This window comes from Harmonia axyridis, chromosome 2, assembly GCF_914767665.1.
Source record: "Harmonia axyridis chromosome 2, icHarAxyr1.1, whole genome shotgun sequence".
Classification (NCBI taxonomy): Eukaryota; Metazoa; Arthropoda; class Insecta; order Coleoptera; family Coccinellidae; genus Harmonia; species Harmonia axyridis.
In genome coordinates, this window is record NC_059502.1 from 54,255,993 (window position 1) to 54,279,681 (window position 23,689).

At 33.0% G+C, this 23,689-nt stretch overlaps 2 protein-coding genes across 5 annotated transcripts in view; both read left to right on the plus strand.

Moving 5' to 3' along the window:
* The first annotated feature begins 781 nt into the window (after positions 1-781).
* LOC123672742 (proteasome subunit alpha type-1) lies at positions 782-2,277 on the plus strand. Its single transcript, XM_045607010.1, has 2 exons — positions 782-1,651; positions 1,782-2,277. Exons 1-2 carry the CDS (start codon positions 940-942, stop codon positions 1,910-1,912), a joined length of 843 nt encoding a protein of 280 aa, XP_045462966.1. The 5' UTR covers positions 782-939; the 3' UTR covers positions 1,913-2,277.
* Positions 2,278-2,950: 673 nt separating this feature from the next.
* LOC123672740 (carnitine O-palmitoyltransferase 1, liver isoform) overlaps positions 2,951-23,689 on the plus strand; it is a 43,218-nt gene continuing 22,479 nt past the window's right edge. The window contains exons 1-2 of one of the 4 annotated variants that reach the window (XM_045607007.1): positions 2,951-3,086; positions 20,822-20,976. In XM_045607007.1, the coding sequence (XP_045462963.1) occupies positions 20,836-20,976 (141 nt within the window). In that variant the 5' untranslated portion in view covers positions 2,951-3,086; positions 20,822-20,835. Of the gene's footprint in view, positions 3,431-20,821; positions 20,977-23,689 lie in introns of all 4 variants that reach the window. The other 3 variants (XM_045607005.1, XM_045607006.1, XM_045607004.1) reach the window with 3 other exon arrangements.

The following is a 23,689-nucleotide window of genomic DNA, read 5'->3' on the forward strand; positions in this document are numbered from 1 at the left end:
CTGCTCAGAATTATTCCGTTTATGTTTACAAACTTCAGCCCTTTCAGCAGATCCTCATTAAATTAGAAGAACAAAGGATCTGCAATAATATCAGCTCTTAGCTGTTCTCATAAGGCTGGTTTAGGAGCAAGGTCTATAGTATGGTCTATAGATTAGATAGGTTGCCCCGTAACTTTCAAATTGAAAGGGGAACGCCACGAATTGATTGGTTGAAGTTACGAAACAATTTCAAATCTATAGACCTTGGCCAATAGCCATATTAAACGGATGACGCATTACCCACATTCTTTAGCCTGTGTAATCTTATGTAAACGTTGGTTTAAAAGGAAGATGTAAATATATCTCAGCTCTACTATTACATTGCACCATTTTGTATAATTTTTATTTGTTTGATGTCTGAAACAGGACTTGCAATTGGACAAAACACGTTTGATTTCGACATTTTAGGCCATTAATAACTATTCACAATGTTCAAAACAAAAGCTAGAACACATTTCTTATAACACACTGAACACTAAACAACGAAAATTTAACCGTTAATGATAGCAGAAATGAACGCAATCAAAGCTTTCGACCCTATGCATGAAATTGCTGTATCCGCCGATAGGTGGCTTGAAGATGAACTTAAATTGCTAATTTTATGAAAATTAAATTTTTTATTCTTAATGAAATCTGCACGTATGTTAAGTTCAGTGATAAGTATTAAATTGAATAAGTAATAAATGAATTCTAGATATCATAATGAAAAATTACTCCTCGAAAACACATTTTTTCTATGATCGTGAAAATAATAAGGTAAGGTTAGTCCGGCATTCTTTGGTAGATAGGGTGACACAGCGTTTGTATTTGTACAGATTCTGTGTTTGCTAACTTGAATACTGTTTGGTGTACAAGCGGTTCTCTTTTATAAGCGGTAAAAATTTCATTTTTACTTTCATAATGTTTCGAAATCAATATGATAGCGATGTGACCGTATGGAGTCCCCAAGGCAGACTTCATCAAGTTGAATATGCTATGGAAGCAGTAAATCAAGGATCGGCAACTGTTGGTCTGAAAAGTGAGACTCATGCTGTACTGATAGCTTTGAAGAGAGCATCGTCAGAATTATCTGCCTATCAAAAGAAAATAATAAATATTGATGATCATATTGGAATTACAATTTCTGGCCTTACTGCTGATGCTAGAATTCTTAGTCGTTATATGAGAACTGAATGTTTGAATTATAAGTATTCACATGACACATATTTGCCTTTGAGTAGACTGATCAGTCAATTGGGTAATAAAATGCAAATATGCACTCAACGATATGATAGGAGACCTTATGGCGTTGGTTTGTTGGTTGCTGGTTATGATGATCAAGGTGCACATATTTTTCAAACTTGTCCATCTGCCAATTTCTATGATTGCAAAGCTATGTCAATAGGTGCAAGATCACAATCTGCCAGAACATATCTAGAAAAACATTTAGATGTATTTCCAACAGCACCTGTTGAGGAATTAATTAAACATGGGCTTAGAGCTCTTAGGGATACATTGCCTCCAGAAAATGATTTGAATAATAAAAATGTCTCAATTGGGTTTGTTGGTAAAGGCCTGAAATTCAAAATATTGAATGAGGATGAGATATCTTCATTCTTGGCCCTTATTGCTGGTAAGTATTTCATATGTTAATATGAAATTTATCTGAGACTTACCATCCTAAGTCTTCTAAATTCATCTATTTTATTTAATTTTTATTTCACTGTCACATTTTTCTAATATATTGATTCTTTAATCCAAAGGAGAAGAACGTAGGGGCGCCGGTGCTGCAGCTGCTGCTGCCGCAGCAGAACCAAGTGCACTTCGTGATGATCCAGCGGGGGACGATGCATCCCGGGATCCATCTCCAGCTGTAGCAATGGATACAGAATAAACACGGTTGTGTTGAACCTGTTTTTATCTACAAGGCTTGTTAACAATTCTTTCTTTTCCTCTATTTCACGGCATATTGGTTACTTGCTGTGACTGCTTTGATTAAAGGTCAAGTAAGCCTATCCTCAGGGCAGTCACAGCAGAAATTATATATCAATTTCTTCCTTATTGTACAGGATCGTAACTAATTAAATTTTTCATATCCATACTGTTTTATTATGAAATTGGTAAGGAAACTATTTTTAAAGAGGAAGCTAGAAACAGGTGCGCAACTTTTAATTTTGAAGAAGCTTTATTTTTAAACTAATCATTTCTATTGATATCTGTATTCTGTTTATTTACAATAAACACAAATGATGTGCCTCATTATGACATTCCTTGTTTGACCTACATTTAAAGACATTTTAGTTACTTTAAATTTAAAATTTTCCAAAATTGTGATATTTCACACAATTCAGTAAAACTTGGCATATGCACGACGCGAAGCGTCATACTTTCAGTAACAAATTCATCTATATGTATATATTAAGATGTCCAAAAACACATCTTCGTATATATGAAACGGGATCTATGGATATTATGTAAGGGCATCACGTTCAAATGACAAATAATGTTGTGTTATCTGATTTTGTTTCAGACACAAACTTTTTGTAGGTAGCGTTCAGTAATTTCGCGAAATGTTTCTGAAACCAGATGAAGATACTGTCAAATCATTTTTCTAAATCGCATGACAAAATAAAACAAGTCTATTATAGGGAATTTTCATGATCTGGATCTTGTAATATTAATAAATAATATTAGATTACGGTTATCTGTTGGTTAAATTCCAAACAAAGCCTGATGTAATCCGTCCCTGTTCTTTCTTAGGTAGTTCATAAAACTACCGAAAGAGGTAGTTTTGCATGGATCAATTTTGGATAGTATTGCTACTCCTACCTAGATGGTGCTTATGATCGTCAAAGGGATTTAATTGTCCAACCATTTAATCTAAATGGAAATAAAAGCAATATGCCACATTGTTTCAATGTCACTTCGAAATATTTCTACCTTTCTGATGTATTAATGGTATATTATATTGAATTAACTTCAAAGAAGGTTTGAATGCTAATTTGACAGTGATTTTTTACTCTATGTTCTGCGGTGACAGGTGTCATTAGAAAGAAAAGTATTTAGTGGTGGGTATTTGGGATTGGGAACAATTACGGAGTAAATGTTTGAATTCTATTTTCATGCGTTACGATTTCCACGTTTGCCTCATTTCGCATTAACCTAGAGTTAAATAAGTCTTATTCTCCGTTCAGATCAAACTATGATGTGTGACTTAAATTCTACATTATTTGTTGGTTATGTGTTTTGACTAGAAATATTCACAAAGAACTTGGCCGATTTATTGTTGGTGTTATATAATTTATTAACATAGTTTTACTCTTGAATTGCTTGTTTTCTTTCGTTTGATCTAGTTATAGAAAGTGTTTTTCGATTGGTGAGTGCAGTGAAGGATTATTCTTCCTCATATCAGGTACTTCACGTATATTGTTATGATTTTGATGTATGACCAAATGATTCTATATTTTATTTTATTGAATTCGAAACTTTCTCCTTTCGATGAGAAATCGGGCTATCTTCAGTGAAAGCATATTTGTTTGTTTAGTCTAGTGACGTGACCTAATATCTATCTTTCAAATGTATTCTCAGAAAACATTTCCACATTAACGATAGGTGGGAATATCAAATACATTAGAATATGGAATTCTTGAAAAAGTATAAGTTAATCAATGAACTTACTATCTTTGTATGTTAAGAATTAGCTAAATTGCTCAACAATTGTGTATATTATTGAGTTGTTTGACCTGTTAACGTTCTGTAAATTATGTATTGCAGAAGAGAAGAGTTGGATGCAAGTAAACTACCGTTAATTATAATATTACTTAGGGTTCTTATCAGTAATTATTTAATCTAGGTCATCTCTGTGATATCCTTGTAAATAATATTTACTTCAATTGATTTGAAGACTAATCTGTTATTCAGGAGTCTATATGTATACTTGTTATATTAGGATTATCTGATTTAATAGTATACCTATATCAATATGAACTACTCCATATCAATATACTACTCCATATCTTTATCGTTCAAATTCAAAAGATCAAAGAACTAGAATCAGCTAAATATTAGTTGCACTATGTACCGGGTTTTTCACCATAATTTGACCCCCCATTTAACTTTGTTACTAAAAGAGGTACGAAAAAATGTTTTCAACAAAAGTTTCACGAAATCGACTAGTGTTTTTTGAAATGATTTCAAAAAATTAAATATATACAGAGTGGGCAACATATTGATTGCAACTTCATTTTTTCAAATGGAACACTCTGTATATTTTTCTATATTTGACTAGCTCTTTTTCGCCAGATTTCGAATATATAGCATATGTTTGGTCTATCTCTCTTATTCCACAGAGTTTCAAATTTTAAGAACCACCTACCATGCTCAGTAATCAGTTTTCAAGTGGTAGGCTGCGATAACTCAAAATGCCCTTTTCAGAGTTCCAATTTATAGTGAAAAACGTATGTCATATATCGTTAAAAACGAGATAACTCAAAAAAGGGCATTTTGAGTTATCTCATTTTTTGAATCATTCGAAAAAACGCTAGTCGATTTCGTGAAACTTTTGTTGAAAACATTTTTTTGTACCTCTTTTAGTAACAAAGTTAAATGGGGGGTCAAATTATGGTGCAAAACCCGGTACAAGGAGGTAATAGGTGATGTGTCTAATTTCAATCATTGAAATGCTAAATCATTATTGAATTTTGAATGAAAAATCGATTATTTCTAAACACTATTGATCTTCTTATCTCAAAAATTCTATGTATAAAAAATAGATGCGAAGTGAGTTGCTTTTGTACGCTCTTTAAGCAATTCGTCAATTGCGCTATTGGAGACCACAACTGTATTTATGTACATGTATGCGGTCTCGAAGGGCACAATAATTGAAGCATGAATAAATTTTAGACTTTTGGTTATGTTGAAGCTATAGGTACCTAACGAAATTTTGAACGAAGCATATAATTGTTTTTCTCTAATTCTGTGGTTATTCCGTTCATTCTTCCACATCTTGTAGAACAAAATCGTGCGAGAATATATCAGAAACGCACAGTTTTCATGGTTATATTTTAGTATTCTATGTTGGTACTCCGAACTTTCCGCCACGGCTTTATCTGTCAATTCATCAATTTGCCTTAAAGAAATCAGTTCTGCCAACCGACATTTTTCAATGCAAAAATCACTAAAATATATTTATGGAAATATTTCATTAATTTCAATGAAAATGCAATGAATTAGAGAAAATAATGTATAATACTCGTACAGAAGGTTCATTCTACCACTCGTTCATTCCAAAACTCGCCACTTCGTGGCTCGTTTTTGAATTTTGAACTCGTGGAAGAATATCAATGCCTTCTGCACTTGTATTATAAATAACTATTCTATTTCTACACGCGAAATTTCAACACGAGAATCTCTTGTCACTGAAATGTTGGGTATTTTTTAAAAATTTTTTATGGTTCTGACAATAGGATCAACTTGGAATTTTGCAAATCGTTTTATCGTTGATCAAATCATCAGCTAATGACATTATTTGTCGATGCTGTATTGCTAAATAAACTAAACTAAAAATCATCATTTCCGTCAGTCTTGTAGCCACATGAATATTGGGTGATTTTGATATTCTTCTTGAATTTTCTGTTTCTGGTCAAGTGATCAACTTGAAATTTTCCATAAAGCTTAAAATTTTTATTTGATATCTAAAATTTCAATTTGATCAGATACCTATGTAATTATGAAATTATCAGGAAATATTTTTTTAAATATGAATACCTACATATAAAGGATTTGGGATTCAAATCTACCTTGAAAATTTTAAATTTCAAGGTCTCTCCTATCGAGAGTTGTTTTTTTGAGGAAGGATTCGTATCCAGCGAGTCGAATTTTATGGTACTCGTACAATTATTACCTGCTCAGTCCAGTACAACTCAATGGTATTTCATTTTTTTCAAATTCTGCATTTGGCATTCTATCCGGCTGTTTCGAAATTCTTATATTGCGACACATCATTACACAATTTTCATTTGAAAAATATCATTTTATTATTCACCCATAGCAGAAGAATAACTCAATCAAATTAACTATGACAATGAAAGTGGAATATTTCTAACATTTAAAATTCTATCTTATCGTGCAGGAAGTGTGGACAACTTTATTGTTCGAGACCATTCCTGGCTAAAAATTCGAAAATTCCAGACATTGGGACGAAATGATAGGGACGAGCTCCACAATGATTGCAAAGAAAGATATATGCATGAATAACATCAGGCAAAACCTCTCCCAAATAATATCTAGAAATTCGATACCATATTTATTTTTGGGAATAATTAGATTTTAATTGATGTTTGAATCCATTTGACTTTTTTTGCAATGATTTGAATATTTTGTGAGTTATGGACGAAATTGAATACAATGTGAATATAATCAAAGGAAATTCAAATTTAATATCATGAATTTTCAACAAATCATTGTTCCTATATGCCATTAGTTGATATTGCTTATTGCCTCCGAATATTTGGAAGAAAACTTTTGGACTTCGTAAAATAGTTTATGCGAATTAACATCGAAGGCTTTTCAAGAAATTAATGTATAATACCCATACAGAAGGCTCATTTTACCACTAGTTCATTCAAAAATTCGAAAATTGAAGTCAAATATCTGGGAATAACACTAGATAGCAAGCTTCTGTGACACAAGCACATTGAGGTTACTGATAACACAGCAACAAAGGTTTTGATAGCTTGAGAACTCTGACTGGTTAGATTTGGGAATACAGTGGACCCCCGGTAATCCGGCAAACATTATGCAGGGCAGTGTCGGACTATCGAATTTGTCGGATTATAGAGCACTGCCTAAGACCCCTATAGTCCGGATATTTTACGAAAGAGTACCTTGTAATCCGACAAATTACATATCTAATGACGAGAGTCAATATATTTTATACGTACATATGTATGTACTTTGAAGTACAAATCAGACTTAATTTATGTAAGTCGAATTAGTCGAATTAAATAACAATTGAGAGCTTACGTTTTATTATAAAAATAAGCATAAATGCACATACATACATATCTACCAAAATAATCAAGAATTATTAATCAAAATCATGTAGTGAATACTATATCAAATTATGAAGCTTTGAAATATTCATCAATGTCATGTCATGTCGGATTACAGGGGGCGCCGGATTAGACAGGGGCCGGATTATCGGGGGTCCACTGTATAACCCAAAAATTCTGCGATGATAATGCTGTTGATAATGACTTATGGGGCAATGTCTGGCATGCCAAAACAAGTCAGAATAGCACGAGGAGAGCCCTCAATAGAATAAAAAAGTAAACCTGTGTAACTATGAGAACTCGCTCAACTGAGGCTTTGGAGATCTGACACCTCTTCAGCTTGTGATATAGGGATAATGGGATAGATTAGCCCATGAGGCCATCTAAGAGTATATAGGGAAGGTACCGGCACTGAGAGAATTGAGAATCAGAGATCATAGTCCTCTCTGACCAATTACATACCATCAGTAGTGCTGCAGCGATGAGATAAAAAACTACCATCGAGAAAACTTTCTCACGATTCTAAGTAAAAAAAAAATAGGGAAAGGGAGTCCACAATTCCAGTTCTTAAAAATAATACCATTATGGTACACAGATTGTTCTAAAACCACGACGGGGACTGGTGCTTGAGTAAGCTCAGTATGGTTGGCCGATATCGATGTGTCTTTGAAGCAGAGATACTTGAAATCTAAATATGTGTGGAAACAAATCTACCAAGAAACTAACAGAAGTGTGATATAGCGATACATTCTGAGTCAGTCAGGCTACAATCAAATTGAGCTCACATGGCATCAATCCTAAAATGGAATAACAAAGAACGAAATAGGCAAAAAAAAAAACAAGTTTTTTAGACTGGGTTCCTGGTCACTCTGGAATTGAAGGAAATTAAGAGGCCAACACACTTGCCAGAAAAGTAGCAAAAAATCCTTTCATTAGACCAGAACTTTTCTGTGGTATAGGTAAATGTAACTACTTACAAAAAAGAGATTCAGGAGAATGAAAAAACCGAAAAAAAAACATTCTGGCAAAATTTTTCTGGGATAGTTCATTCCAAAAAGTTCCTTTAGAACTTTGATACCCCGAGATCTAAGAAGTATCTGAATTTTAGCAAGGATACTACACCTCCTCGCTGGATTCCTTATAGGGTATTGCTGCCTCAGAAGAAAGTACTTCACGACAAGTCTAGTGACGGCATGCCTCATCATCACTAGCCAACGCAAAAAATGCTTTGGATAAGTGACTTTTAGAAGTGAGGAAGTAATCTCCTTGAAGACATCCCAGATATTGAAGGTCATTAGAACTCTGCAAATGGATGGCGAGCTGAGACTTAAAGGACAAATAGTGAAAACAGCTCTGGTGTGAGGCCCAATAGGCCATAAGGTTTCAATGCAATGAGACACCCTTTCAATCTATAATCATCAGAACCATACATGTAGAATATCGAACAAAAAAATTGATATTTCAGTGAAAATTTTTTGACAGTTCTAACAACCAATCAAATTTTGTCATTTTGTCATATGAAACAGTTTCACCCAATCATGTCAACATTACACTGATTATTGCATTCAGTGCAATTATCAATTGCACGATTGAGTTTGACAACTTCATTTCAATTTCAAAACGTCACGTTTTGGAAATGCGTATGTTCAAAGTATTACAAAGTATAAAGGCGCTAATCAAAGAAAACTTCCCAGAAATAAAACAAACAGTCACTATAGTATATTCTAAAACAAGTTGCAAAATGGGTACAACACTAATGCGAAATTTCGAACGCATGAGTGTTGGAATTGCCTTCTGCAACCAGTATTAGACGATATTTTCTCTATTTCAGTCAAGTTTTGTGAAATACTGTCGAAATACAATGAAAAATTCAGATTATACATCCTAGAGTCTTTTATATTGACATATTGTATCTTGGCAGTTGGTGTGACTGTTACGAAAATTGACAGATTACGGAATTTAATTTGGATCGTACGTTTCGAATTTTGAAATAATTTATAATTACGCATTAAATGCGTGAATTATGTCTGACGAAATCGATATAACATCAACAGAATTGAGAGAAATTGCGAATAATGTCGCAAATGATTTCATTAAATCCAAATTAATTATATTACATTGACAATTGACGTGTGTTGAATTTTGATAGGATCAGAAATCAGTGTAGACAACCAAAAAAAGAAAAATATAACTGAAAACAATGCTGTAATGAGATCATTACAGCACTGTTTTTAGTGCTGTAAGGAACTCATTACGATACTGAAATAGAGAATAGTTATTTATAATACAAGTGCAGAAGGCATTGATATTCTTCCACGAGTTCAAAATTCAAAAACGAGCCACGAAGTGGCAAGTTTTGGAATGAACGAGTGGTAGAATGAGCCTTCTGTACGAGTATTATACATTATTTTCTCTAATTCATTGCATTTTCATTGAAATTAATGAAATATTTCCATAAATATAATTTAGTGATTTTTGCATTGAAAAATGTTGGTTGGCAGAACTGATTTCTTTAAGGAAAATTGATGAATTGACAGATAAAGCCGTGGCGGAAAGTTCGGAGTACCAACATAGAATAGTTATTTATAATACAAGTGCAGAAGGCATTGATATTCTTCCACGAGTTCAAAATTCAAAAACTCGCCACAAATTCAAAAACGAGCCACGGAGTGGCGAGTTTTTGAATGAACGAGTGGTAGAATGAGCCTTCTGTAAGAGTATTATACATTATTTTCTCTAATTCATTGCATTTTTATTGAAATAAATGAAATATTTCCATAAACATCATTTAGTGATTTTTGCATTGAAAAATGTTGGTTGGCAGAACTGATTTCTTTAAGGCAAATTGATGAATTGACAGATAAAGCCGTGGCGGAAAGTTCGGAGTACCAACATATAATAATAAAATATAACCATGAAAACTGTGCGTTTCTGATATATTCTCGCACGATTTAGTTCTACAAGATGTGGAAGAATGAACGGAATAACCACAGAATTAGAGAATAGTATATTCTACAACAAGTTGCAGCATGGGCTCCTATTTCAACACGAATGCGAAATTCGAAAACGAGCGACGAAGGAGCTAGTTTTGGAACGCATGAGTGTTGGAATTGCCTTCTGCAACGAGTATTAGACGATATTTTCTCTATTTCAGTCAAGTTTTACGAAATATTGTCGAAATTCAATAAAAAATTCAGATTATATATATATCCCAGTGACTTTTGTATTGTATCTTGGCAGTGTGACTGTTAGGAAAATTGACAGATTACGGAATTTGAATATGAATCATATGTTTCGAATTTACACATTATTTACAATTATCCATTAAATTCGTGAATTATGTCTGACGAAATCGATTTAACACTACCAGAATTAAGAGAATTTGCGAATAATGTAGCAAATATTTCACTATATCCCCAGATTATATTATAATGACAATTATTGACGTTTGTTGAAATCTGATAGGATTGGAAGTCAGCATAGACAACCACAAAACGAAAAATATATCTGAAAACGATGCTGTATTGCGATCATTACAGCACTGTTTTTAGAACTGTTATGAACTCATTATGATACTGAAATAGAGAAATATTTTTTGTTGATGATTCCATTAAGAATTTTGGTTAAAAAGTTCATTATAGATAATTAACTGATAAGAACAGTTTATTTCTGTTGTCAATTCCAAATAGTTAGGATTTTTAACCAACATTTGGGCTGAGTATTTTCGGTTGAGAAACCAAACGCATTATTGGAACCGCTTAGATTCGCTTCCTCGGAAGTCGTATAAGCTTGTTACGTTACGGTATTGTTGTTTTTACTTTCGTTCAATTATACAATGTTGGCACGTTTATCATAACGAATAAACATTCCAAACAAATCTCATGTGAAGATACGTTTTTGAAGGTCGAGAGGCTCGACCGTCTCGGCCAACTACGTTTCGAGATATACAATCACTTATCAATTAGAATTCGACGAAAGTTTCGAGTAGTTTCTCCATTGGAAATGAGGTCAATAATCATCTAGAACGATCACCTCAACTAGCTGTTTATTTATTTTCCACAAAAATTTTATTATCAGTTGTTATTGGACATTGATACTTGAGTAGCAAATATTTAATCAAAAATTGAAAAAAACGGAGAAAACACCGACATGAAGTTTATTGCTTATTTATGCGTCCTTGGACCCAAAACTATAGTTAAAAGGGTTTTTCAATAAGAGTTTTCATTTTGATATAAAAAACGATTAAATTTTAAGAGAAACAATGCCACACTGAGGACAGAGAGGCTTTTCAACCATCATTCTCGAATTTTGCTTATTAACATAGCTTCGAGTTGAAAATGGAACTCATCATCGAAGATGATTTTTCGATGAATATCCGGATCATTTTGATGTATTTCAAGTTTCAAGGACCCTATCAGATACGACTTTGCTGGTGATCGATATCGCTTGAGTTCTTTTGTTAACTGAACTTTAAAACCTAAATATTTATGCAAAATACGGTGTAATGTCGTTTGTGGAATGCCAAATTTCCTAGATCGAAGAGGAATACGCTCTATTAGTGATGGCGTCACACACCGCCATTTTTAGTTCTCCTGTCAGTGTTCGGAATCCAAACAAACAAATTGTCATTCAAATTAGTACGTTGTCGTTGAAGAAATTGGCTTATTTTGATGAATAAGATTATTTTTCTACATTCATGCAAAAAGCAAAACTTTATTGAACTATATTCAGTGGAAAAAGAAGTTCTTTATTGCACTAGTGCAATAAAGTTTTTATTGCACTCATCTGTCATTCTACTTCAACGTGCTGTCATCATGACAAACAAATATTTCAGCCTGAAGGAAATAACGATGTACAGTTACCAAGTACTAGTAGGTTTACAGCAGTAACAAATCAAGAAGTGGATTTAAAAAGTACTTCACTACGAAATATTCATATTTAAAATTGCACCAATTGTTCATTCACTTTCAACATTGAGGGTAAAAATAAAGTTTGAGTTAAATAGTTCTTAACGTATTAGTTCCTGTTTCAATGCAAATCGATAATAATAATAAAGTATTCAAGTTGCGCTTTTCATTTTCCTACACCTAGTGCCACACCTCAATAAATCATTTTTTGCTTTTTGCATGAACGTAGAAAAAATGTTGTATGCAACTCGTGCAAAAATTGTTTATTGCACTCGACGTATTGTCCGACGAGGCCGTTAGGCCGAGTTATCGATTTCACGTCGAGTGCAATAAACATTCACTTTTTACACTTGTTCCACACATAACTATTAAGGAACGATTTCAGTATTAATTGATAGACAGAAGGAAGGAGATTAATACCAGTAAGTTCGAACTTGAAGTTCAAGTAATAAACACGGCTTTTTACAAAATCTGGGGAATGATACATGATTCAAACTAACTGGTATTAACCTCGTTCCTTCTGTCTATCAATTAATACTGAAATCGTTCCTCAAATACTATTATTTATGAAAATAAGCCAATTCCTTTAGCGACACCGTACTAATTTGAATGACAATTTATTTGTTTGGATTCCGAATACTGACAGGAGAACCAAAAATGGCGGTGTGTGACGTCACACTAATAGAGTGTATTGCCTAGGAAATTCAATGCATTGTTGAATAGTGCATCTTCCATTTTTAGTAAAGGCGTAGTTTTACTTGCCAAATGTCAAAAGATGACAGCTGCTCCGATAGCGGGCTATTCAAAATGGAACCTCTTGTTGGAAACCCTTTTGTCTTTTCGTGTGAAATAATCACAAGAATTTTCATGTCGAATTGCAGAAGGATCGTATAAACCGAACACTGAATCTGAATTAACTAACTGACAACAATGACATTATAATAAATCACGTCTTATATGAATATTTCTATATTGTTCTGTAGTCTCCAAATGCGCAATAAAGTATAAATGAAAGAACTCTATTGGTGCTTTTCTCTTTTCAAACTGAAATTAATATTTTTCGTACTTCGCTTCCAAAAATTAAAATTTCAAAATAATATTGTTTAAATATAATATATTAATAATAACTCTTTATTTAGTGAAAAACACTAGTTATGGAAGTTCAATAAAGTTCTAAATATTCTTTCGATTCGAATAATCAGCCTCTTTAAATACATATTCTGCTAGTTATTTTTAATTTCTCGGGTCCCGTTTTCCTAAAGTCCAGGGCCATAGAATATGAAATATATAGGTATTGTGAAATTGTTTACTCCTGATATAAAAATGTTCCTAAATTGAAGGTGCAAATCAAAATGATAGATTCTTCGGATCATTTTATGAAAAAAAGTCCTTCAAACATGGGCCCGCAAACACGTTTTATTTGAAATATAGGATGTTCCTTGTAGTTCTACTTTTTTGTGATGATTATATCAATTCAAAAAAAACTTTATTAATCTTAACTATGAATTGGGTAAATAAGTACCAACATCTTTAATTAGTTTATTCATCAGAACTTATCTACTAACTGGATATTTATAATAATTGAATTTTCCTGAATGAAGAATAGATGATATTTTTCTCTCGAAATTGGCAACAGATATGAAAAAACTACAAAACCAAAAAATGTAGTACTGGATGGAAGTTTCTTTTTACATTTTTCTAAACTAACAGTGGTCCACCTTAAAAAAATATCACCCTGAATATTTGCATTCACAATAAAGAATTCAAATTGGAATATCTTTGCCAAATTAAGTTAAATTTTATATTATCACTAATGGGAAAATTTGAGAAATCGATTTTTGTAGATTTTCGTGGAATGTCTACTTTGTACTCGATTATCTCGAAAATGGTTCATTCTATGGAAAAATTCACGGGACCTTTTTTTTAAGCAAAGCTCTGTTGATTTCAGAAATGAAATAATATTCTCCAAAAAAAATAGTGTAGTGGTGTAGATCTTCAATAGGATCATCGCACCCCTGTATCTACGCCACTGGATAATTTTGCCTAAGACACTTACCTAATTTTAAACATTACCTTATCAAGACTTGAATAAATACCTAAAAATTAAAACAATGAATGTAATTATACTAGAATTATAAGTAAAAAAAATGATTTTTTTTCTCAGACTTCAACACCCTCTATAGGTATCAAAAATGAAACTTGTTAGGCCATATGTTTATATGAACTTTTTTTCATGGAAAGAGTTATTCTGACCGACGCTAAAGTTATTGAACTAAAATCTGGACCACCCCGTATTATATAAGTCCAATAAAATTCTGACTATTTTTTCGATTCACGTTCGAATAATAATTAACCTCTGTATATGTTCTGCTTATTTTAAATTTCTACTGTTCCGTTTTTCCACTCTTTCAAAGTCCAGGGCTATAGAATATGAAATACATAGGTATTGAGAAATTGTTTACTCCTGGCATATATTAATGTTCTCCTCTGATCGATTTTTTAATCGAGGAATACACCTGTCGATCCGAGTTTAACATTGATTTGTATCCGAGCGGTCCACAATTCCATTTAATTGTTCTTTCCGTATGTTGGTTGTATAACAATGAGGTAGGTTCGTTCTTCTGGTTCAAAGTCTAAAGTGCAACTTCAAAAACCGACGGTCGCGAGAATCGTTTCGAAACTTATGCTCCGTTGATCTGTATGAACAATACGTTCCATTCTATTACTACCTCGATGCACTAGAAATCTTGATTTTGCATATACGTACGTAAGTAACAGTCCAATTGAAAAGTCCCCGGTCCACCATAGTAGTAATTTTTGTCAAAATTCGATTTTATTATTTAACATAGTTGCCTTCGAGGGCGATACAGCGATTATAGCGATCTTCCAGCTTTTCGATACCATTTTTGTAGTAGTACGATTTGTCTTTCGCTTCAAAATAGGCCTCAGTTTCGGCGATTACTTCCTCATTGGCGCTAAAATTATTTCCAGCGAGCATTCTTTTGAGGTCTGAGAGCAGGAAAAAGTCGATGGGGCAAGATCTGGCGAATACGGTGGATGCAGAAGCAATTCGAAGCCCAATTAATGCATTTTCGGCATTATTTTCATTGATTTGTGACACGGCGCATTGCCTTGATGAAACAACACCTTTTTTTTCTTCAAATGGGGCCGTTTTTTAACGATATCATCTTTTAAACGATCCAATAACGCTATATCATAATCGCTGTTGATGGTCTGGTCCTTTTGGAGGTAATCAATGAATAGTATACCTTGCGCATCCCAGAATACTGATGTCATAACCTTGCCAGCTGACTGTTATATTTTTCCACTCAGCTGCTCAGCTGACTGTCGATTGGACTCCGGAGTGAAATGATGGAGCCATGTTTCATCCATTGTCAGATATCGACGCAAAAATTCAGGTTTATTGCACTTGAACAGCTTCAAACACTGCTCAGAATCATTAACACGTTATTGCTTTGGATCGATGCGGGAATGATATGATGTACACGTTCAGATGATATCTTCACATTGTCTGCTATCTCGATCAACTTCACTTTACGGTCATTCAAAATTATTTTGTGAACTTTTTTTTTCTTTCCACTGCGTTCGCCATCTTCGGTGCTCATTTCACAACGTTTAAACTTAGCATACCAATCAATGATGATTGATTTTTCTGGTGCAGATCCCGGAAACTCTTCATCAAACCAAGATTTTGCTTCAACTGTATTTTTTCCCTTCAAAAAGCAATATTTTATCAGCAGACGAAATTCTTTTTTTTTCTATCTTTTTTCAAATAACAAAATTAGCTTCTCTCACAACCCAATATCTCACAAACTAATGGTAAGACTGCTGTCAAATTTTGACAAGTATTGTTTGAAGGTTATATCCACCTATAACGAAATGACAGGTAAAATAGTGGAAGAGTACTTACTACAAAGTAACTTTTCCTGAAAATTGATTGAAATTATTTTCTCGAATTCGGTAGCAGATACGAAAAACCTACAAGGAACCAAAAATGTAGTTTTTGGACTATTGTTATTTTAGAAAAATTTAAAATGAAACTATGTTCCAGAGTTTCATTTCAAATTTTTCTAAAATAACAATAGTCCACCGAATAAAAGTTCTGGAGGAAAGAAACGGGCTTTGTTCCAGAAAAAATATTACTCTGTTACATTATTTTTAATTCTCAAAATTTGAATATTCAAATAACTTTGCACAGATACTATGTTTGCTATGAAAGCCGGCTTTCATTTACAATCACCGTTTTATAGTTCATTGAATTCAAATGTTACTATTGGAGTTGGCATTATACTATTAATTCATTATTTGTGCATAAAATCAAGCAATCATTAAATAATAAAGAATTGAATTGTGTTGCCAATGCATTGTGGGGGGAAATAAAAGATAAATATGTCTGATTTCAAGAACAAATTACAAATTATCATCTCAAACAATAATTTCTCCAATTCTGTGACTAATCCGTTCATTCTACCACATCTTGTAGAACATAATCATGCGAGAATATCGCAGATTCGCACATATTTCATGGTTATATTTTATTATTATATATTGGTACATACTTGGAATTCTCCTGCTAAGGATTTATCTATTATCTGTCAAATTTGTGATATAGAAAACTGTTCTGCCCACCCACATTTTTCAATGCAAAAATAACTAATAGTATACAGGGTGGCCACTTTTTCAATGGGATTGTATTGGTAACTTTTAAACCATAAGAGTTAGAAGGTCGGTCGAATGGAGAAAAAGTTGCATTCATAGAAGCATTGTCAAGCAGTTCAAACAAATCGAGATTATCAGGGCCGGTTATTGAGATATCATAAGAAAAGTAAATTCTGTCATTTTGATTTTTCTTTTTTTCCCACTTTATTTCAAATATAATCGAATAATGTTACAGGAACTTTTTATTCGACAGTAAAATATCCTCAATTTTACGTAATTAGATTTCGTATCCAACGTTTCCTACTCTCTAGACCACCCTCAACCTCATTTTTTTCAATACGGATCTGCATATTTTATGACACTTTTCAAAATAACTTTTAACACTAAATTCAACGATATATCATACAATGTCATTCAAACTTGATATTCAGGTGATTTTTACCCTTATCCAAATTTCTTTGGGTCGGATCTGTATTAAATTAAGGTACCTTTAGTTTAATTAACAACATGCAATACATTTCGATGAGAAAATCAACTTACTCATCTTGAACTAAATGGAACATATCAGAATCAAATCAAGAAACGGGTAATAATTATTTACATATTTCAATTCATAATAATTAAACGAATTATCATTTAATGAAAGAAAAATCGAATGATTATTCGAAAGTAAATGAAAATGAATGAAGTAAGTGTTCGAAATGTCCACCATTTTGTAAAATGCACTTAACGGTTCTGGAACCCTTACTTCTTATACATTTGCTTATTTCGTCTTCTTGAATACCTTCCAATACATTCTCAATCTTCTCGCGAGAAATCACTATTGTTGGATTTGTCATTACAAATTACAGAATCGAACTTTATTTTGATATCATTATGATATAAGTTTTGCAAGGCTTGGTATCCAAATTTAAAATCATTGTATTCGAGTCTCTTGACTATTTTATTAACAGCAGTTTTTAATAAATTGCATTCACTACAGATCCGACCCAAAGAAAATTGGATAAGGGTCAAAATCACCTGAAAATCAACTTTGAATGACATTGTATGATATATCGTTGAATTCAGCGTTAAAAGTTATTTCGAAAAGTGTCATAAAATATACAGGTCCGTATTGAAAATAATGATGTTGAGGGTGGCCCAGAGGGCACGAAACGTTGAATACGAAATTTGATTACGTCAAATTGAGAACAGTTTACTGTCGAATAAAAAATTCGTGTAACATTTTTTAATAATATTTAAAATAAAGTGGGAAAAAAAGAAAAGTCAAAATGACAGAATTTACTTTTCTTATGATATATCTCAATAACCGGCCCTGATAATCTCGATTTGTTTGAACTGCTTGATATACTTCTATGCATGCAACTTTTTCTTCATTTGACTGACCTTCTAACTCTTATGGTTCAAAAGTTACCAATACAATCCCATTGAAAAAGTGGCCACCCTGTATAGAATACTAGTATATAGAATAATAACTAATAGTATATAAAATATATAGAATATACACTGTGTCTCAATTTTCCGATTACTCTAGCTGAGCTGATTCCAAAAATGTATCACATGTTGATTCCAATTTGTACAGGGTGGACAAAAACAATAGTTTTGTGTGTGCTTATAAAGTAACGTGTTTATTAGTTAAATTAACAATATTATCAAAAATACTTATTGTCTAGCGGCAAATTACATGTTAAATTGATAAGAAATAATTTCTTTCATATTCTGTCTGCTAGACCACAAGTACCATACATGTTTGGAAACAGCTCATTTTTATTAATCTAAAAATGTAACAAACTACAAGGTGTTACATTCAAACCAATTGCCGCTAGACAATAATAAGTATTTTTGATAAAATTGTTAATCTAATAAAGAATGTTACGCGTTACTTTATGAGCACACACAAAACTATTGTATTTTTGTCCACCCTGTACCAATTGGAATCAACATGTGATACATTTTTGGAATCAGCTCAGCTAGAGTAATCGGCAAATTGAGACAAAATGAGGGTGTTCCATTTAAAAAAAAATTACGGTGACGTCATTACTCGAAAGTAATTCTCCCTGTATATTAGATTATTATTTTAAAATACGGTAAATTAAAATAAAAAATCGACGTGTTTCAGGATTATTTCTCGAAATGGTCTGTTTAGCTAAAAATGAATTTGTTCCATACTTTACGGACACAGTGTATATTCTCTTACAAGTTGCAGAATGGGCTCTTATTCCAACATGAATGCGAAATTCGAAAACGAGCGACGAAATTTTCACTATTTCAGTCAAGTTTTGTGAAATATTGTCGAAATTCAATGAAAAATTCTGATTATAAAGGGTTTTTTTAGAGCTATAGAACTTTAAATTGCAATAAAACAACGATGGATTATTCGATTGACATGAATTTTATTTATCCGCAAGATAATCTTGTGGCATTACATTTTAAATATGATTTCTGGCATATGACCGCCACGGCTGGGTCGGATTTAGTCCAATCTAGACGTCCAATTTTCGATGACTTTCCAACATTTGTGGCCGTATATCGGCAATAACACGGCGAATGTTGTCTTCCAAATGGTCAAGGGTTTGTGGCTTATCCGCATACACCAATGACTTTACATAGCCCCACAGAAAGTAGTCTAGCGGTGTTAAATCACAAGATCTTGGAGGCTAATTCACAGCTCCAAAAGTGAAATTAGGCGGTCACCAAACGTGTCTTTCAATAAATCGATTGTCGCACGAGCTGTGTTGCGCCGTATTGTTGGAACCACAGCTCCTGGACATCATGGTTGTTCAATTCAGGAATGAAAAAGTTAGTAATCATGGTTCTAAACGGATCACCATTGACTGTAACGTTCTGGCCATCATCGTTTTTGAAGAAGTACGGACCAATGATTCCACCAGCCCATAAAGCGCACCAAACAGTCAGTTTTTCTGGATGTAACGGTGTTTCGACATACACTTGAGGATTAGCTTCACTCCAAATGCGGCAATTTTGTTTGTTGACGTAGCCATTCAACCAGAAGTGCGCTTCATCGCTAAACAAAATAAAATGGACGTAGTGCGCGATACGTATTCCGCACAGAACCATTATTTTCGAAATAAAATTGCACTATTTGCAAGCGTTGTTCAGGCTTGAATCTATTCATGATGAATTGCCAAACCAAACTGAGAATAAATCACTTGACAGCTGTGAAATCGGTGGCCATCTTGAACAGTAATGCCAATTTAAAGTCAAATACCTCGGAAAAAAAACACCCGTTACATCTTGGTCCTTTTTTATTGTATCTTGGCAGTTGATGAAACTGTTACGAAAATTGAGAGATTTCGGAATTTGAATTTGTATTGTACATTTCGAAGTTTGAAATTATTTATAATTACGCATTAAATTAATGATTTATGTCTGACGAAATCACCAGGATTAAGAGAAATTGGTAATAATGTTGCAAATCATTTCACTATATCGAAATTATATTGAAAATTAACATGTGTTGAAATTTGATATGACAGTCAGTGTAGACAGCCACAAAACGAAAAATATAACTGAAAACAATGCTGTAATGAGTTTATTATTACATAGAATGCTCTAGCGCGCATCCGTTTCCTAATGGATTAGGGTACCTGATTGCGCCAGCCCTATAGAGGAAAAGGAAAAATGCTAACGGGACTTATCAAGTGAAGTGTTCCTACGAATGAAATAAACACGCACAATCAAAATAAGTACATTGCCAACATAACAAAGGGTTGACAACACATACTTTAGACATTGGCTGGTTTTGTGTGCGTTTTCAAGGTTGATAGAATTCGCATCTCGGATATACAATCTGTTACATCATTCCATTTCCAAAATGAATATAGCAACCAATTTTGTGTAAATTTTCATATAAGTTGTAGTTTCCGAGACTGATTTTTCATATACTTAATCCAAGAAATGATGGAATAAAAATTAGACGCATATGGTTTATTAATTTCTAGAAATATAGTACAATCATAAAGGCAATCAATTCCTCGATAGTTTTTATGCATACCATACAACTTCTTGTGATATATTTTTTTTCAATCCCAAGATCATGATTATGATTATATCCAATTTAACTCTAGGGTAATTACTTGCCTTTAATATTAATAGTAGTAAGTTATCGTTCAAGATTACTCAATGCGTAGTGTTCATTTGCAGATTGAGACGCCGACATGGCAGAAGCCCATTCTGCTGTTGCTTTCTCCTTTGCCATCACTCACGAAGGATGGGACGTTAACTTTGACAGGGAAGTCCTGCACTTGGTGTGGCAGTCGGGCATCAGGTCATGGAAAAAAAGAATAGCAAGATTTCAGGTGAGTGTTCTTTCCCAGTCCTTTTAGAATTTTCGTGTCAAATAGCACTGATACAATTAAAAAAAAAATAACAGATCTTATCGTGAGACAATTTTTTTTATTAAAAGGTTACATTATGGCATTAAGTATGGAAAAAATCATTCAAATGACCACCATGACTTCTCCGTACGTTGTTCTGCATTCTGTCAATCCATTTTTTTTTAATCACATTCACATACTTTTGGCTGTATTTTTTCAATTGTACAGGTGTCCCAATTTCGAACGTCACTGAAAGCATCTCAAGAACTGAAAAAATCTTCATGGACCCCCGACAGCTTTTTTGAAATAATTAGATTTCAGAAATCAAAGAGTGGCCACTTTTTAATGGGATTGTATTGGTAACTTTAAAACCATAAGAGTTAGAAGGTCGGTCAAATGGAGAAAAAGTTGCATGCATAGAAGCATTATCAAGCAGTTCAAACAAATCGAGATTATCAGGGCCGGTTATTGAGATATCATAAGAAAAGTAAATTCTGTCATTTTGATTTTTCTTTTTTTCCCACTTTATTTCAAATATCATCAAAAAATGTTACAGGATTTTTTTATTCGACAGTAAATTATCCTCAATTTGAAGTAATCAGATTTCGTATCCAACGTTTCGTACCCTCTGGGCCACCCTCAACCTCATTTTTTTTAATACGGACCTGCATATTTTATGACACTTTTCGAAATAACTTTTAACGCTGAATTCAACGATATATCATACAATGTCATTCAAAGTTGATTTTCAGGTGATTTTGACCCTTATCCAAATTTACTGGTGTGTATGTAAGAAAAAACAAGTCTATCCACGATATCAGTGTTCTGACCCAAATTCAATTGAACCCAGAAAAAAAAATCGAGAACTGTGGCCAGTGAATGGAATTTATCAAAAACTGCTGTTAATAAAATAGTCAAGAAACGCGAATACAATGTTTTTAAATTTGAATACCAAGCCTTGCAAAAATTATATCGTAATGATCTCAAAATAAAGTTCGATACTGTAATTTGTTTCAACGGAACAAATTACAAATACAACAATAGTGAATTCCTCGCGAGAAGATTGAGAATGTATTGTAAGGTATTCAAGGAGATAAAAACAAGCAAATGTATTAGAAGTATGGGTTCCAGAAACCTAAAGTGCATTTTACACAGGGTAGACATTTCGAACACTTACTTCATTCATTTTCATTTAATTTCGAATAATCATTTGAATTTTTTTTCATTAGATGATACTTTCGTTTAATTATTATGAATTGAAATATGTAAAAAATTATTACTGCTTTCTTGCTTTGATTCTAATATGTTCCATTTAGTTCAAGATGGGTAAGTTGATTTTCTTATCGAAATGTATTGTATATTGTTAATTAAACTAAAGTTACCTAAATGTAATATAGATCCGACCCAAAGAAAATTGGATAAGGGTCAAAATCACCTGAAAATCAACTTTGAATGACATTGTATGATATATCGTTGAATTCAGCGTTAAAAGTTATTTCGAAAAGTGTCATAAAATATGCAGGTCCTCATTGAAAAAAATGAGGTTGAGGGTGGCCCAGAGAGTACGAAACGTTGGATACGAAATCTGATTACTTCAAATTGAGGATAATTTACTGTAGAATAAAAATTCCTGTATGTATTATTTGATAATATTTGAATTAAGGTGGGAAAAAAAGAAAAATCAAAATGACAGAATTTACTTTTCTTATGATATCTCAATAACCGGCCCTGATACTCTCGATTTGTTTCAACTGCTTGATAATGCTTCTATGCATGCAACTTTTTCTCCATTTGACCGACCTTCTAACTCTTATGGTTTAAAAGTTACCAATACAATCCCATTAAAAAAGTGGCCACTCTGTATATCTTGATTCGTTCCCGAGTTACATTTCTGAAAAATGAGTGTTGTTGAGAACGATGTGGAACTGATAAATTTCGATTTCCTCTTGAACATGCTGCCACCAAATCAATATACTCTTGTTTGTGCACTTCCATTTCATTGAGGTACTGGTATTCCTGTATCGTATAAAGAAAATTCTCCTTCAAATTTATCTAGTAGAATACGACAAATAGTGAGTCGATTAACTGTCGATGTCTATGAAATCTTCTTTTTCTCTCTGCATTCCAAATAATGAGCACTGATATTGATAAGATAATTTAACAATCCCTAAACGTTATTGAAGCGTTTATCTTTTCCTGATTAAACCTTCTGAACACAAATTGAAAAGGAAATGCCAAAAACTTCTCGAAGAAAAATAGAATTTTTAACAATATGTAGGTATATGAAAAAATTGTTACTTTCCAGTGACATTCTCTTCGAGTACGTTCTAAAGAACGATGTAGATTGATTTCATTAGAAGAAAAAGCTCCAAAAACAGGAATGATTCTTACCTATTATGCCCTGGTGAAACACTATGACGTCAATTTGAAGTAGACACGTGTTTCTTTTGCATTTAGTGTTTTGCTGCGATTTTCGACATTTCCTTCAATAAACAAGCTAGTTTTCTTGAGAGTCTGAGCAAATTCATTTACCCTATAGGGGAATCATTGAGAACTTTAGAACAACATTGTATTCTTTCCTCAAACTACAATGAAATGCTATAAAAAATAAGAAGGTTATTATTTTCATCGAAATGATCTTCACAGGCGCTTTCCTAAATATCATTACTTGCAAGTGACTTCACTGGCGCTACGT